Source organism: Zasmidium cellare (assembly GCF_010093935.1).
Source record: "Zasmidium cellare ATCC 36951 unplaced genomic scaffold M409scaffold_63, whole genome shotgun sequence".
Taxonomy (NCBI): Eukaryota; Fungi; Ascomycota; class Dothideomycetes; order Mycosphaerellales; family Mycosphaerellaceae; genus Zasmidium; species Zasmidium cellare.
Window position 1 is genome coordinate 133,570 of NW_022987007.1, and position 14,705 is coordinate 148,274.

At 53.6% G+C, this 14,705-nt stretch overlaps 6 protein-coding genes across 6 annotated transcripts; 3 read left to right on the forward strand and 3 right to left on the reverse strand.

Moving 5' to 3' along the window:
- Positions 1 to 151: 151 nt before the first annotated feature.
- M409DRAFT_61044 (uncharacterized protein) lies at positions 152 to 1,584 on the forward strand (the record flags this gene model as incomplete). The annotated part of the gene is made up of 3 exons (XM_033814648.1): positions 152 to 296; positions 358 to 683; positions 748 to 1,584. The coding sequence occupies 3 exons, from the start codon at positions 152 to 154 to the stop codon at positions 1,582 to 1,584; spliced, it is 1,308 nt and encodes a 435-aa protein (XP_033660114.1).
- A 351-nt stretch (positions 1,585 to 1,935) lies between these two features.
- On the forward strand, positions 1,936 to 3,605 carry M409DRAFT_30365 (uncharacterized protein; the record flags this gene model as incomplete). The annotated part of the gene is made up of 5 exons (XM_033809887.1): positions 1,936 to 1,983; positions 2,036 to 2,617; positions 2,669 to 2,803; positions 2,861 to 2,896; positions 2,949 to 3,605. 5 exons carry the CDS (start codon positions 1,936 to 1,938, stop codon positions 3,603 to 3,605), a joined length of 1,458 nt encoding a protein of 485 aa, XP_033660115.1.
- Positions 3,606 to 4,038: 433 nt separating this feature from the next.
- M409DRAFT_71215 (uncharacterized protein) lies at positions 4,039 to 4,995 on the reverse strand (the record flags this gene model as incomplete). Its single annotated transcript, XM_033819073.1, has 2 exons — positions 4,039 to 4,239; positions 4,375 to 4,995. The coding sequence occupies 2 exons, from the start codon at positions 4,993 to 4,995 to the stop codon at positions 4,039 to 4,041; spliced, it is 822 nt and encodes a 273-aa protein (XP_033660116.1).
- Positions 4,996 to 5,731: 736 nt separating this feature from the next.
- Positions 5,732 to 7,232, reverse strand: M409DRAFT_30367 (uncharacterized protein; the record flags this gene model as incomplete). The annotated part of the gene is made up of 4 exons (XM_033809888.1): positions 5,732 to 6,318; positions 6,371 to 6,568; positions 6,633 to 7,119; positions 7,191 to 7,232. The coding sequence occupies 4 exons, from the start codon at positions 7,230 to 7,232 to the stop codon at positions 5,732 to 5,734; spliced, it is 1,314 nt and encodes a 437-aa protein (XP_033660117.1).
- Positions 7,233 to 7,724: 492 nt separating this feature from the next.
- M409DRAFT_71216 (uncharacterized protein) lies at positions 7,725 to 9,514 on the forward strand (the record flags this gene model as incomplete). The annotated part of the gene is made up of 2 exons (XM_033819074.1): positions 7,725 to 7,985; positions 8,033 to 9,514. The coding sequence occupies 2 exons, from the start codon at positions 7,725 to 7,727 to the stop codon at positions 9,512 to 9,514; spliced, it is 1,743 nt and encodes a 580-aa protein (XP_033660118.1).
- A 3,131-nt stretch (positions 9,515 to 12,645) lies between these two features.
- Positions 12,646 to 13,928, reverse strand: M409DRAFT_61049 (uncharacterized protein; the record flags this gene model as incomplete). Its single annotated transcript, XM_033814649.1, has 2 exons — positions 12,646 to 12,678; positions 12,723 to 13,928. 2 exons carry the CDS (start codon positions 13,926 to 13,928, stop codon positions 12,646 to 12,648), a joined length of 1,239 nt encoding a protein of 412 aa, XP_033660119.1.
- Positions 13,929 to 14,705: the final 777 nt, after the last annotated feature.

Genomic DNA, 14,705 nt, shown 5'->3' on the forward strand with positions numbered 1-14,705 from the left:
CGACTGACTTGGCAACTTCTGACCCCTGGAGATCATGACATACGAGGTCATGGGATGCGGTACGGGTGAGGATAAAAGAGCCAAGAACGCAGGAGAGAAAGAAATGCTGCAAGTCGACAAAGCAGGGATTCTTTGAAATAAGGCTGCAGCTATGGCCACACTTTTACGCCCTTTGAAATGGTTCTTGCGCGAATTCGGATTGTCATCCATCCACGCCGTCGGTCGAGATGCATACATTGTCATTGCCTGTCGAACGCTGAGAATGTTTGCTCACGGAGCCACGACGCTCATCTTAGGTACATACCACCCCTCCCCTCCCAGATCCCCCAAATCCCAAAAATCTGACCTCCGTACCAGCCCCCTTCCTCGCCTCCCTCTCCACCCCCGACCCCTACATCGGCCTCTTCCTCACCCTCACCCTCCTCGGCGACGTCATCCTCGGCCTCTACCTAACCCTCATAGCGGACACCTTCGGGCGGCGCCGGATCCTCCTCCTCGGCTCCCTCCTAATGGTCCTCACGGGCACGACCTTCGCGCTCTCCAGCAACTACTGGATCCTCCTCTTCGCCGCCGTGCTGGGCGTCGTCAGCGCAACGGGCACGGACTTCGGGCCTTTCCGCAGCATCGAGGAGAGTGGATTCGGAGATTTCGACAAGCCACACGCGGGCGGATTTGTTTACGTGGTATATTACGCTTAGTGGGGTCGGGTCGGCGGTGGGGAGTGAGGTTTGTGGGAGGGTTGTGAAGGGGTTGGAAGGGCGGTGGGGGGAGGGGGAGGCGTATCGGGTTGTGTTTTGGGGGTATGAGGGTGTTGGGGCGGTTTGTGCGGGGTTGGTGTGTGGGTTGAGCGGACGGTGTGAGATGGGGAAGGGAGATGGTGGTGGGTATGAGATTGTTGGGCAGACGGAGGAGGAGATCGATCTCGACGACGACTCACCTCCCGCAAACAAGCCAAAACCTCAATGGTGGTCTATGTCCACCATCTCCCCGCCCACCTTCTCGATCATGTCCAAACTCTGGGCCCTCCTCGCCCTCGAATCCCTCTCCGAAGGAATGGCTCCCTACGCCCTCACAATCTACTACATGGACCAGAAATTCCACCCCTCGAAATCCACCCTGGGAGACGTCACATCCATCGCCTACTTCCTCTCCGCTTCGACATCCATCTTCGCCGGTTCTCTTGCCCGCCGCTTTGGACTGGTTAACACGATGGTCTTCACACACGCTCCATCCTCCGCCGCGATAATGCTCTTCTCGGCACCGACCAGCTTCGTCCTGACGGTGCTGCTCCTGTTTATGAGAACGGGTCTGAATAATCTCGATCAAGCGCCTCGAGCAGCTTTCATCGCGGCAGTGGTGAAGCCGAGTGAGAGGACGGCTGTATTAGGAATCGCGGGGATGTTGAGGACGATCGCAGCGATGCCCGGGCCTTTTGTTACTGGCGTTCTGGCTAGTAAGGGGCTCTTTGGGTATGCGTTCGTCATTGCTGGGGCGGTGAGGTTGGTTTATGACGCTAGTTTGTATGTTTTGTTCAAGGGGTTGGAGCCGGTGAGGGAGGAAGTTAGAGAGGGTGATGGGCCTTGAAGATGTAGAGATGTTGACGAGAGACAAGGTGACGCTATTTGAGGAGGATTCTAAAGTCACACTTGAAGGAGAATTTGAACTGACGAAAGAATCGTCATCAATTCCGGCGACGGCTCTTACTTCTGGACGCCGAGAACTACATCGTCCTGTCCGACCGACCGGACCGGCGAGCGGGCGGTGAGCTCTGTCTCTCTCAGCCTCACCATCCGGCAACGGCATGAATCAGCATTGAAGGTTCGAACGGCGTGCTTTGCCAGCTGAACGAGATTTTGACGGCACTTGCTACTTTGACGTTGTCTTTAAGAACACACAAAAGACAAAAAGAGAGCCTGGAACGAAGATGCCTCAATCATGGTCAAGGTGCGTGGCTGCGATAGTTGCCGGTCGTCAAGGGTCAAGGTAGGTGTTCATCAATTACGCATCTATCGATTCACATCTAAGGACTTTCTAGTGCGACAACCAGCGCCCCATCTGCGGCCGCTGCTCCCGCCTCCAACGCCCCTGCACAGGATACCGCGACCCAACCGACCTGATCATCGTCCAAGACGAAACGCAATCCGGCCGAGCGAGCAGTGCACAAGAACGCAGTCCCCGCAGCGCCACCATCGCCGACCGCGAAAGCGTCTCTCGCTCTCGATATGTCCCTCCGCAGCACTACACAGCCTGCCAGAAACTCCCCTGGATGCGGAGTGATCTTGCCAATGAGCCCCGTCCTCGACTGCATGATATTGCTGTTTCGAGATTCTTCGCACACTACGTTCTCTATCCGAATCGGCATGTCGGAGATGATGGCTATCTTCCTGATCTACCGTACTTCTATTCACGCAGCTCAGATGGCTCGACACTCCAGAGCGCCGTCCGGGCATGTGCACTTGCATCGTTTGCAAACGCCTCCCGTCAGTGCGAGCTCTCAGTCAGAGCTTGTCGAGCCTACGGACGGGCGCTGGAAACGCTGAAGGGGAATATTCTGGATACGGCAGTGATGAAGAGGGATGATACTTTGATGAGTGTGCTTGTGCTGGACTTCTACGCCGTATGTGGAATCGTTGTCTGAGGTCTGATCCAAAGCTGATTAGTGGTGTAGGTGTTGACTGATAAGACGCCGGCGTTTCTGGGCCCGCATTCGACTGCTATTGCGGCGATTCTGCAGGCGAGAGGGAATCAGCAAATCCGGACGACTGTTGGGTGGAATCTTTTTCGCGTTGCGCATCGACGGGTGGTGAGTGTTGAAGTCGTCCAGGCCTTTCTAGGTGTCTCGAATTGATCCATGTATTAGCAACATCGCAAGATGTTCATGCGGGCTCTGTCACAGGTGAGATAGTACTTCTCCACGATACAAACTGTGCTAAACATCACATAAATAGCCTATTGAGACGCTCTCCTGGTTCGAAGACACAGCACCCAGCCATATTGAAGCAAGGCTCGGTTACAACGGCTGCCGCATCATCAACGCATGTCAAAGGGCCAAAGACATCCTTGCCAGCGAAGATCCAACCTCCGACCTCGTGAACATGATCGAAGAACTCCACACCATCGCCATCGAGACGAGCGCCTGGACGGACCTCCTACCGGAAAGTTGGCTTCCCTGGACTTCATCGGATATGCCACACGACCCCGAGAGCACTTTACCCGACGACCTCATACCCAGAACCAACATCCAATACAGCGACATCTGGATCGCCAACACCTGGAACTGCCACCGCACCTACCAAGTCCACCTGCACGAAACCCTCTTCGAATGCTACTCCGCCCTCCCCTCAACCACACCCCCTTCCTCAGCACAGGACAAAATCCGAGACGCCGTTCGTCGCCTTACTAATGATATGCTCGACTCTATACCCTTACTGTTAGGGGTCAATGGCGAGATGCAGTATCATCCCGAGCTGGGGTCTTATTATGCTTTTGGGGTGATTGATTATGTGGGGAAGTCTGTGCTGGCGGGGGAGGAGCAGAGGGAGATGGCGAGGAGGTTGGGTGGGAGGATTTTGGAGGGGTGGAAGGGGAGGGGTGAGGTGAGGTGAGGTGAAGAAATTTGGCTGCTGGTATGGGTATGGCGTTCGGCATAGGTGTTGGACGGCGTTTGCTTTGTGGAAGGGACAGAGCGATTGGAGTTGGTAGTCATATTTGGCTTGATTCGACAGCCTTGTTTTACAATCAACCGGACCAATCTAAGCCTCACTCGTCCATACGTGCTGGCGCCGGCACTGCAGGGTGAAAAGACTCGTCTGGTCAGAGTTGGTCTTAAAGGCCTTCCCCACGATAGAACAAGACCCCTTGCGTCCCGGAAGAACCATCTGGCTCGGGATGAATGTCAAGTACTACGAATTGAAAAAGGCCAGACTATACGTTGAAAACTTTGAAAATGTTTTGGATCCCCAAAAAATGATGAACAACTCATGTAGGTATTACCCACACAGACATTCCCTACCCCGTAGTACAACATCAAACACCCCTCTACTCCTCCCCTTCCAACCCAAACAACCTCCTCGCATTCCCCTTCCCAACGTCCACATACCCCTCCACGCCCACCGCCCTCTCAATTGTCTCATAAGGATAATCCACACTAAACAACACCCTCTCCACGCCCACCTCCTCCACCACATACTTCAACGCCGGCGTGTAGAAGTCTCCGCTCGTCGTGATGTAGAGGTTGTGCTGGAAACTGTAGCGGATGTCGGGTTGTTGGCAGATGGTATCGCCTGAGGCGCGGGCGTGCGGTTTCATCACGTCTTGGATTCAGTGGTTGATGCGCCAGATGTCGAGGGGGAGGCGTTCGCCTAGGTGGCCGACTATAATTTGGAGGAAGGAGAAGCGGTCGAAGACGCCGGAGACGATTATTCTGAGCAGGTGTAAGGACACGCCTGTTGCGAATTGAAACGGCGGGCCGACGAGGTATTTCCCTTCCAACCCGCTGTACGCCTTCTCGAAGGCTTCGTCGTGGTAGCCCGCCGGTAGGGATGGGTGGATGTAGATGGGCACGTTGAGTTCGACACACACGGCCCAGAAGGCGTCGTAGCGCGGTTCGTCGTAGAAGTGCCATGTATATGCGTCTGCGCCAGCGTGTTGGAAGTTGTAGAGCAAAGCTCCGTGGAAATCCAGCTCCTTCACGCAGCGACGCAGTTCCTCGCCAGCTTGGACAGGGTCATGCATAGACAGACTTGCAAAGCCACCGAAATGCTCACGGGAGTCTTTGATCTGTTCGTAGAGATGATCGTTCAGACGGCCGGCTTCTCTGGCGGCTTCGTCCGGATCGACGATCATCTGGCAGCCTGGACCTGTGACGGAGAGGATCGTGTATCCGATGCCGTGCTTCTTGCTGAGTTCCAGGCGCTCGCCGAGGAGGGCACGTTTGGCTTCGACTTTGTCGGGTTCTTCGTAGGCTTCTTCGAGGACGATCTTGCCGTGGAGCATGATTGTGATGGTTGTTGGTTAATGGGTGGCTTGTTGCAGTTCAGGTGGGGTGCTTTGGAAATTGAACGGTAAGACTCAAGAGACTGAGGTTGCACATTTTATTTCTTGTCGAGGTGACGGTGAAAATGTTGCCGGTGCAGAATTGGTGCCGATATCTTCATGAGCGAATGGTGCGGTGATCGCAGGTCCAGCCTGATTAGGAAATAATGCTCGACAGACTACTCACTCACTCAGCCTCACAACAAACTCTTCCTGGCACGACCGCAATCAATGGACCTTTCAATTGCCGCTCAGAGAGACTTACTGATGCCATGGAGCTGGGTGGGCAATTTCAACAGCCGGCCTGCGATGTCGGCTGTTTCAGCCTCGTGCAACTGCATACAACAAAGTTTCCACGCCTAGGTGGTATCCGGTAGCCAGCTGATGAACGCTAGCCAAACGTCATCTAGACTTCAGGCGGTCGATCAGGAACGGCGCCAAGGTAGTGTTCACCCCTGGTAGACGCTGAATCATGACCATGAGATACAATGATGTTCTTCACGGCATCGACGTAGTATCTCGAGTTCTCGACAGATATTGGCCGGCAATCCAGGAGAACAGAAAATCGCGGAAGGTGACTTATTCCTTGACCCTCTCCACGTCAGAAGGTCCGCGCCTTGGAAGGCGTAGAGCGTTGGCTTCACCGTGGTGATGACAAAGGTTGAAGTCACATCCTCGAGGTGCTGACACTCAGCTATTATGTCCTCCGTCTTTGGATAGCCCAAAATGCACGCTCAGCGAGCATTGAATCGCCAGCTAGCCATCGGGCAAACTCGTGGATGTCCAGCCGCTGTGGCTTTCCACTTTCTGATTCTGAATGCTGCATGTCCACGCACCGATCTACCAAATCCTCAAGGGTATGACACGAACTCAAGGCGTCGCTGAGATCTCTCAGTGCAGTGAGAGGCGCATCGTTGGGTTCGATGGCCCAGTCCCAGTGATGAGAAGGACTCTGTCCGTGTCGTGGGGCTAATACGGACTCCATGGACAGGAACACAGGCAGGAGTTTCTCCATTCGCAGCAGATCCCAGTCGCTCAGCGTGAGCGTGCGGAGCTTGTGGCTGGTCCCCTCCAGAAGACTTCTACATAAGGTGCTCAACAGATCCGACGACGAGGACTGAGTGTCGTATACTATGCCCAGCGGCGAGGATTGAGAAGGCGAACAGAATCGCAGGTTGATGCAATCGATTTTTAGGTCCTCGTACGAAGAGAGATCGTGTTTAAAGTCAAGCAATGTGAGGGATCGTAATTGCTGGCAGCACCTTAGAATTGGACAGCAGTTTTCTACTTCATATGTCAGTATGGATGACATCTTACCAGAAAGCATCTGTCGTACCTCTACTGAGATCTTCATGGAACAGCACTAGCGACTCAAGTTTCTCCATATGCGGCGGCAGCCATGCTGGGAACGAGAGGAGTCGTGCATTCCAGTCAAGGTGCTTCACAAAGCTGAACTTGTCGAGTATTCTCTGCAAAGCTGATTCCACGTCAGAAATGCTCTCCATTCTCGGTACGGGTCCACGACCGTCAGGGCCTAGAGGAGGAATCAGCTTGATGACGAGCAAGATACATAGTGCCAGTGAGGTTCCTTATCATACCCGAAGTGTACGGATACTCAGAGGGTTCGTCAGCGGCTTGATCGACCTGAGTCTCTGACCATTCGGGATGCCACGTTCGGAGCTGAGACTTGAAGACGCTCTTTCCCCACGCAATGCGATCTTTGAAGATCCACTCTTCCCTACGACCAAGTCCCAACTCCTCCTCTTCATACGTTGAGATATCTGCCTCGGCTTGCATCGCGTTGCCAACGATATCATCCCACCACGAGAGCATGAAATTCCGCACATGCCTGCCGTACTGGGAAGCTGGTGACTGTTCAAGGAAGCGGTCCAGTTTCTCAATGTCTGATACGTAGTACAACGTGATGTCCCGCCACAGCACTGGCTTGAAGTGGTGCCGAAGTTGGCGATTGACCTGGGTCAGATTCGCCAAAGTGCGCGAGGCGCTTGTGCTTTTGCAGTCCTCTGCATAGCTATCTAGAGGGAACTGGTCCCACCGTAGTTCGTCAGACTTTGCTTGGACGAGCTGGTCGGACAGAACGCTGCCACCTGTATTAGCCAAATCTTCGAATGTAAGTAACAATGCAAATATGGCACATGCTCTAGAATTTCCGGCGGGAGATCAAGAAGCCCAGGCATGTTCACGGCAATCGAATCAGAGAGACACTGCACCGGTGTCCTCGCAGAGTTCGGGTATTGAATCTTGATTGCTGTCGTATCCGAAACTTCCTCCCGGCAACAGTAGGTGCTGCTTTGCCTGTGTATGAGTGTTTAGCGATGATGAGGTGTGGAGGGAGTGCGAGTGACGTCCACAGGAAAGCCACATCGTCCACGCGGAAGCTTATCGGCAAATGCTTCCGCTAGCGTACCACGAACACGGAGCGGCTGAGGGTCGCCCTGATTAGGTGATCCGGCGGGAACGCTTGACCAATGTAGATGGCGCAATCGAACACTTCACCCACCAGTAGCTCTCGACACTTCGAGCGCTCCCTGGCGAGAACCTCAAGGGGTGGTGGCGGAAAGTATCGACGACATGTCCCTCTAGCTTATACCGCCCAGCCTGCGATCTGACCCTCTTTCTGGGCAGACTGCAGCACCACATCGGTGTCAGGCAGGTGGTCATCGATGGGCATGCACTTACGAGCCCGGTCGAAGACGGCGGCGACTATAGAGCGGGAGTTGGGGGAGGTGGAGATGCCGCAGAGTCCCCACTACGAGGAAGAGGCTGCGTTGCAGCGGCAAGGACTTCTTCATGAGCAGCAAACGTACTTCAGGGAAGAGGAGAAGATGTCGTCGAGTAGTACTGGACTGCGGGCTGTCTTCTACAACCAGGGCAAGACTTTCTTTCTGTTGCTGGCTTCTTGGCTGCTGTTTTATCTCTACATCAGGCTGGTGAGTGGAAGACGCTTGGACATGAACCTTGAACTGACATGTGATAGCCCCGCACGGCCGACTCGCCACCCAGCGTGGTTGAAGACATACCATCTCAGGAAGTAGACGAAGTCTCTGAAGCCATCTTGGATCCTGCGAATCTTCACCTTCTCATACCTGCATCCGCCCCGGATCCCAACTTTTGCAAGGCCGTCCTCAGTGCTGGTATACTGGGATATCCGGCTCCAGTCATTATCGACGTGGACGAAGGCTCGGACGCGGGACTGTATACCAAGCTCTCTGGTGTGAAGAACTATCTCAAGAAACTGGACACCAGTCACGATGAAGACCTGGTACTGCTGGTGGACGGTTACGACATATTCATGCAGTCGCGACCCCAGACCCTCATCGACCGCTACTTCGGCATCAATGTGAATGCCGATGAACGGATCGCCACCCAACTGAAAGGCGCCGCAGAGGACAATGATATCAGACAAGAGATCATCTTCGGCGCTCAAAAGCGATGCTGGCCTTGGTCAGAAACCGATCCAGCCTGCTACGCCATGCCTCCATCCTCCCTCCCCAAGGATATCTACGGCCCCAACACAGACACCGACATAGGCAACGAACTCAACCCCTACATCAAATTCCGCCCTCGGTACCTCAACTCCGGCGTCGTCCTCGGCAGCGTCCGCGCCATGAAGAAGCTCTTCTCCCAAGCCCTCGAGATCCTCCAATACGAAGCCAATATGCTTAGCGACCAACACATCTTCTCGCACATCCTCGGCGACCAAGAACTCTGGCGCGAAGCAATCCGTCGAGACAGTCTATCCGGGCATGAGAAACTCCTCGACACGATCAAGGACTTCGTGCCCAACACCAAGTTCAACACCACCCATCTCGACCTCGTCCGCATCAAAGCCGCCATGCGTAAAGAGAAGAGCTACGAATTCCACATCGGCCTCGACTACGCCAGCGAACTCGGCCTCAGCACCGTCTTCGCGGAAGACGAAACCGCCTGGCTGACCTGGTCCAATACAAACCAACTCCTGCAAGCTGACCAAACCCTCAACATCACCCCGTCCGCCTCCCAACTCCAAAACCTCTCCACCGACATCTCCACCACCCTCCCGCCCTTCTGGACCTTCAACGTGGAAAAATCCCTCCAACGCTGGAAACCCTGGACCGACATCCCCCTCTTCACAAACATCCCCACGGGCGTCGTCCCGGCTATAATCCACCACAACGCACACCGCGAAGGCCGCGAAGCGCTGCGGCATACCTGGTGGCCGGAGACGTGGTTCTACACCTCCGCGAGGATTCTCTACGACGCCTGGGTGTACGAGCCCCTGGCGCCGATTGCGTTTAGTGGCGGGAGGGATTGGTGGCCGGCGGAGAAGTGGAAGGGGGGTGCGAAGAATTGGACAAGGAAGGCGGATGGGATGAAGTGGGAGGAGCAGTGGGTTAGGTTTGAGAGTGTTTGTGGGGAGTTTCATGAGGAGGTTTTTGGGGATGGGAGGGGGGTGTGGAAGTTGCCGGAGGATCATTGATGGGGGTTCATATGCGTGGGTGTGGTGGTGGGATATATATATTTGATACATAGATATTGTGTAGATTGCATATATTTATATCGCAGGATCGAACACTTCGCGAGAACTGGTATATCTCAAATATCAAACCCCGCCAGGCCCTGTTCCAACCCTCAGCTCTCAACCCCAAATAGCAAAAAGACCAAAAAACCTCCAACTCATTGGAAAAAATCACCTCCCCTCCACCTCCTCACTCCCAGGCTTCTCCCCCTCCCTGAACAACTCCCACTCGTACTCCTTCGGACACAACTCCTCCCACCCCAACCTCTGCATATCCGGCAAAAACGCCCCCGCCCCATCCCCCCTCAACCCCTCCAACAACCTTCGTCCATACGGCTGCATCCACGTCTGGGTCCACTGTTTCTCCCTCGCGGCCTTGTCGCCATTATGATGGATCATCACAGGGACTGTGTTCAAGCACACATTCGTGTACAGAGAGGCGTGCTCCCAGTCCATGGTCTCGTCTACGAGATCGGATAATGGGGGCGCCGTGCGGAGGATATCCGCGGGGAGAGAGCCGGTTAGGTGCGAGGGACAGTCGAAGATGCCCGTGCGGTTGACGAGTTGCGCGGGGATGTCGGATGAGAAGGTCAGGTAGTGGGCGTCGTCTTCGGCGTTGATGGTCTGATGGATGAGGTCGGAGAAATAATCCAACCCAATGCCGAATTCATCCTCCCTCCCCTCCTTCGCCTCAATCGGCTCGTGGGTGAATGGCGGGTTGAGAATATCCTCCACCACGACGGGTCCCACGCGGAGGGGTTTCGGTTTCGCCTTCCCTCGCATTTTGTCGTAGGAAGTCAGGTGGCGCCGACGCATGACCTCGCGCTGGTATTCTTGGATCCCGAACATGATGGCGAAGATGGCCTGGTCGCTGGCGTGGTAGGTGAAGTCGGAGCCGTGGCTGCCGTTGTCCCAGGGGTCGATGAAGCCGGGGCGGGTTTCCATGATATCGAGGGCGCGTTTGAACATCCGGCGGACGTCGGCGATGGGGCCCATGATGAAGCTGTGGAGTTGTTAGTATGTGTTGAAAGAATGGTGTGGGTGTGGGTGGACATACCCTGAGTTCAAGTATCGCTGTTTGGCGGTCGTGAAAGGATTCTTTCCCAGTTCTGAGTCTGTGTTGTTTCCGTACACATCGTCTGGGATCGGTGAAGCAGGGACAGGATAACAAGCAGCGGTCTGGTACTGGTTCGGCGCACATCGTTTCCCAGCGCCGAAGATGATGGTCTGTCGCAAGTTCTCCTTTTCGTACGCATTGCCCAGCCTCGCCTTCAGTCGCTTGTTGGCGGCTCCGTTTATGGAGTAGTAACGACTGATCATAGTCTCTGGTCGGAGCTGGAACCAGACATCTAGGGAGTGTTAGTACTTTGAAATCCTCGCAAGAATCCTAGAAGACAGACCATATGCGTCCATCATCATAACCAAGTCATCGTCTTGAGACGGATCCATTCCCTCAAGATACTTCAAGGTGTCGATGATCTTAGCTTTGTGGCTTCCTCCTGCTAGGAGGTAATCTGCCTGCATGTCAGCCATCACGTCCGGATATCAGGACGACCTCGCACTGACCTGTATCGAAAGTCTGGTTCCATGCTATCAAAGTCGGAGTCGGGTATCTCAAAATCGAACCTGATCTCGTCAGTACACATCCAGCCAATCTTGAAGGTGAACGTACCAGTCAAAAGCGTCTTGCAAAAATCAGCAGCGCCATGCGACGCAGGCAAAAGAATGTGGAGTTTGTCGGTCTGGGAAGCGACAGTCGTCAAATCGTCATGGGTATCATCGTGGGAAGAAGTCACCAAGGAAAGAGCCGTTTCTCGCGTTGGAGTGTGCTGTGGAACGTGTGTCAGTGCACTTTTTCATATGACTTCACTGCGCTTTGTTCCCGTACAAGACTCGAAATAAGAAGCACAATAACCACGAAAAGGGCGACGCCACCGATCACGAACGGCCGCTGGGACCTCCGCGAAGGCTGGTATAGCATCGCCTGACGGGCGCGAGACTTGATACTGCAACCGCCAAACGAATTTCAAGAAACGAAAAGACAATGTATCGACACCGACACAACAGAGGTCGTCGTCGCAGTAGGGAGAAGGGTGAGCCCATCCTGCCGACGTTGGGTTCGTGTTGGAAGGATTTATAAACTTTCAGTCCACGCAACACGCGGGAGCCAAACGGTGTTTGCCAGATGTGAAATGCGGAAATCCTGCCTCCCCTAGGCTGACTTGAGTTCTCGACCTGCATCCGTTTTGATTTTCGTGGGAGGGCCAATGGTAAGCGCGCCACCGACCTGAGTTCGAAGGGAGCGGATGGTCGAATCAGAGGCGTCGGTAGCATTTGCTGCATTATCGCCCCTTAGGTCCAGCGTCGTCGACGTGACGAGTCTTGCATTGTTCATGTTTTTGACAGGCGAAGTCAAGACGGAAAAGCCGGTATGAGGTCTTGTTACACGTATGTTTGCTACTTGGCGGGTTGGCATTTGACATGTGAGGTGTTTGGAGGTGTTCTTCCATGCGCGATGAAGTGAAGCTGCAGCGCTTCGCCACAAGTGTCCTGTACTAGTCTCTATTTGAGTTAGCCTGTGGCTTGCGGTAAGATTGGTTCACGGTGGAGATCAGGGGGACTCCGCGGGTTGACGTGGAGTTGTGAAAAGCCACAGCACGTGGGTGGTGGTATTGCGTGGAGTTAGGACCGTCTTTGTAGACTTCAGGCCACGCTTTTGACACTGCTCTTCCTCAAAAGACCGTCACAGCTCCACCAGAATATGCCTTCTCCCAAAGCTGCTTGCATCGGTAGCCTCCAAGCTCTGTCACGGCGATCCCCCATACCGAAAAGGTCGCTTCCTCGTCATCTGTCAACGCTCATCAAATATGGTATACCAAGGCTTAGGCCGCTCGTATACCCTGTGACGATGCTCTCGGTCCGCAGCCTCCGCAATATGATCACCCATCAGTTTCACCTTCCGGCAGGTCAATGTCACGAACATGCCACGAGGCTCACGATAATGCCTCGAAAACTCCCCGAGCGCTTCAAATACCGCATCGTCCGCCTTGGAGGGTGTGAGAACCTTCATAGTCACACGCAGATCTTTAATTTCAGCGCACGTCTGGAGCAACCTCAGAATCTGGCTGGGGAGGAAACAGCCGTACTTCTTGTGGAGCAAGTGCCTCACATGAAGTCGACGCAAAGAGCCAGATGCGGTGATGACGGCATCCAAATCGTGCCTGCAGAAATCGCCAATCATCTCGAGCTCTTTCAATGCTGGCAAGGACTGCAGGAAAGCCGGAATAGTAGTATGGTGTAGCCTGCGATGGTGTCTTGGCCACGCACAGAACGTCAGAGCTGTGAGGTCGCGGAAGGGTCCAATCTTGGTCGCCCACAGCAATATCTCTTCTTCGACTTGGCCGAGACGTAGGCGACGAAGGCGAGCAAAATCGGTCGAGGCGTCCCAAAGTTCGATGCACGGTATGTCAATCGACCCTCTGCCATGCTCGTAGCCATGTAGTTCCAAAACTTCCAGAGCTCCTTTGGGCGATACCTTGTCTGGGAATTCATATTTTCTCGGTGTAGGTCGAAACTCGGCCCGGCAAGCATGACGAGAAACAGCATTTGAAGTCACGAAGTTGTTGACTCGAACTTCTTTCAAGTTTGGCGCGACACCTGATGCGACTTTGACTATGGTCTTGTAGCCAAAGTCGGCGAAATAGTCTTCGTAGAACAGCTCGAAGCTGGTGAAGATGGTGCTCAGGTTGGGAGATGTTGCTAGCTGTTGCTCATAGCTGTCGAGTGCCTTGCCGTCCAACAGGCTTCTGAGACGGAAGCAACGCAAGTGCAGTCTGCAAGTTGGTAGCGACAAGTGTAGTCTCTCCAACAGACAAAGAGACAATTGATGCGGGCACTCGTAGATAAAGTCTTCAAGCCTCGGAAGTCTGACAAGCAGGTCTGCGAGTGGTTGCCACACAGCATCGTCTTCGTAAGTCTTTGAAGACTGCGCGAAGTCAGCCTGCCAGCGTAATTGGACTGTTTCGCCACCTTGGCCGGCGACATGGTGGTTTGCTACCCAGGGCTGATATTCATTTTCACCAGGAAATTTGACCAGAGGATTGTCATCTGTACGCCATTCGCCGAAGATCTCGAGGTTCCGGACATGTTTGAAGGCATCGGCCCGCTCCAAGGCTCGCACAAGACCCGAAATGTCGCGCTTTAGCTTATCCTGCTCGTTGATTCGGAAGCCAATGCTGCTGAATATGTGTGGCAGGGCGGCGGAATAGCATGCTTTGTTGAGTAGAGTGAAGCAGATGAGGTCTTTAGAATCTAAAAGGCTTGCGATTGCCTCGAGGATCTCGTATGGCAGACGGTCGAATGCTGCTGGAGACATTGTTTAGCATGTGAGCCGGTTCAACGTATGGAAGGGCGACTTACATTTATGTCTGGCATACAAACTTCACGGTCAATATCCAGGAAGATATCCATCGAGTCATCGAAGAACGTTGGGGCTGCTGGTGCCCGGTGGCCTAGATTTACAGATGGAGGGACGGATGAATGAGTAATGAGATATACTCTCCCTCGCATTGCGGCCACTGATCTCCAAAAAATCAGCATTGGAGTCATCTGGGTTCTGAGTGGATGTTGTTTGGTGTCGGAAGTGAGGAGCGAGAAGCCGGAAGCAAGCCTCCGAGATGTAGGGTCGGCCAGACCTAACAAACTCTCAACCTACTTAACCTCAGCCAAGCGAGCACTTACCTACCTTCTACTGCTCTTTCTCCGTTTCTTTTAGTCCTAATACTTTTATTCTTTCTACTAAAATACCTTAAAATACTATATATATCGTCTAGTGTACTATTATTATACCTACGTCCTTTAGACTCGAAAACTAGCGTAACTAGATCGAAGAACAAATAGCCTAGCGAGTACCTTATAAAACGATTCGAGAGGACCTTAAAGCGAGTACTAGTATAAGAGTAAGCCTAGCTACGATAGCTAGGTACCTAGCTAAGTAGAACGTTCGTATAAACGCCCCTTAAAGTACTCGCGATATAGAGCTCCGAGTACGAGTAGCGTTTACTTTCTACGTCCTCCGGCTTAAAGACGTAGAGGCCTATAAAGTATTACGAGTAGAGGGGTTTAATATTAAGGAGTATACGTATACTCGTAC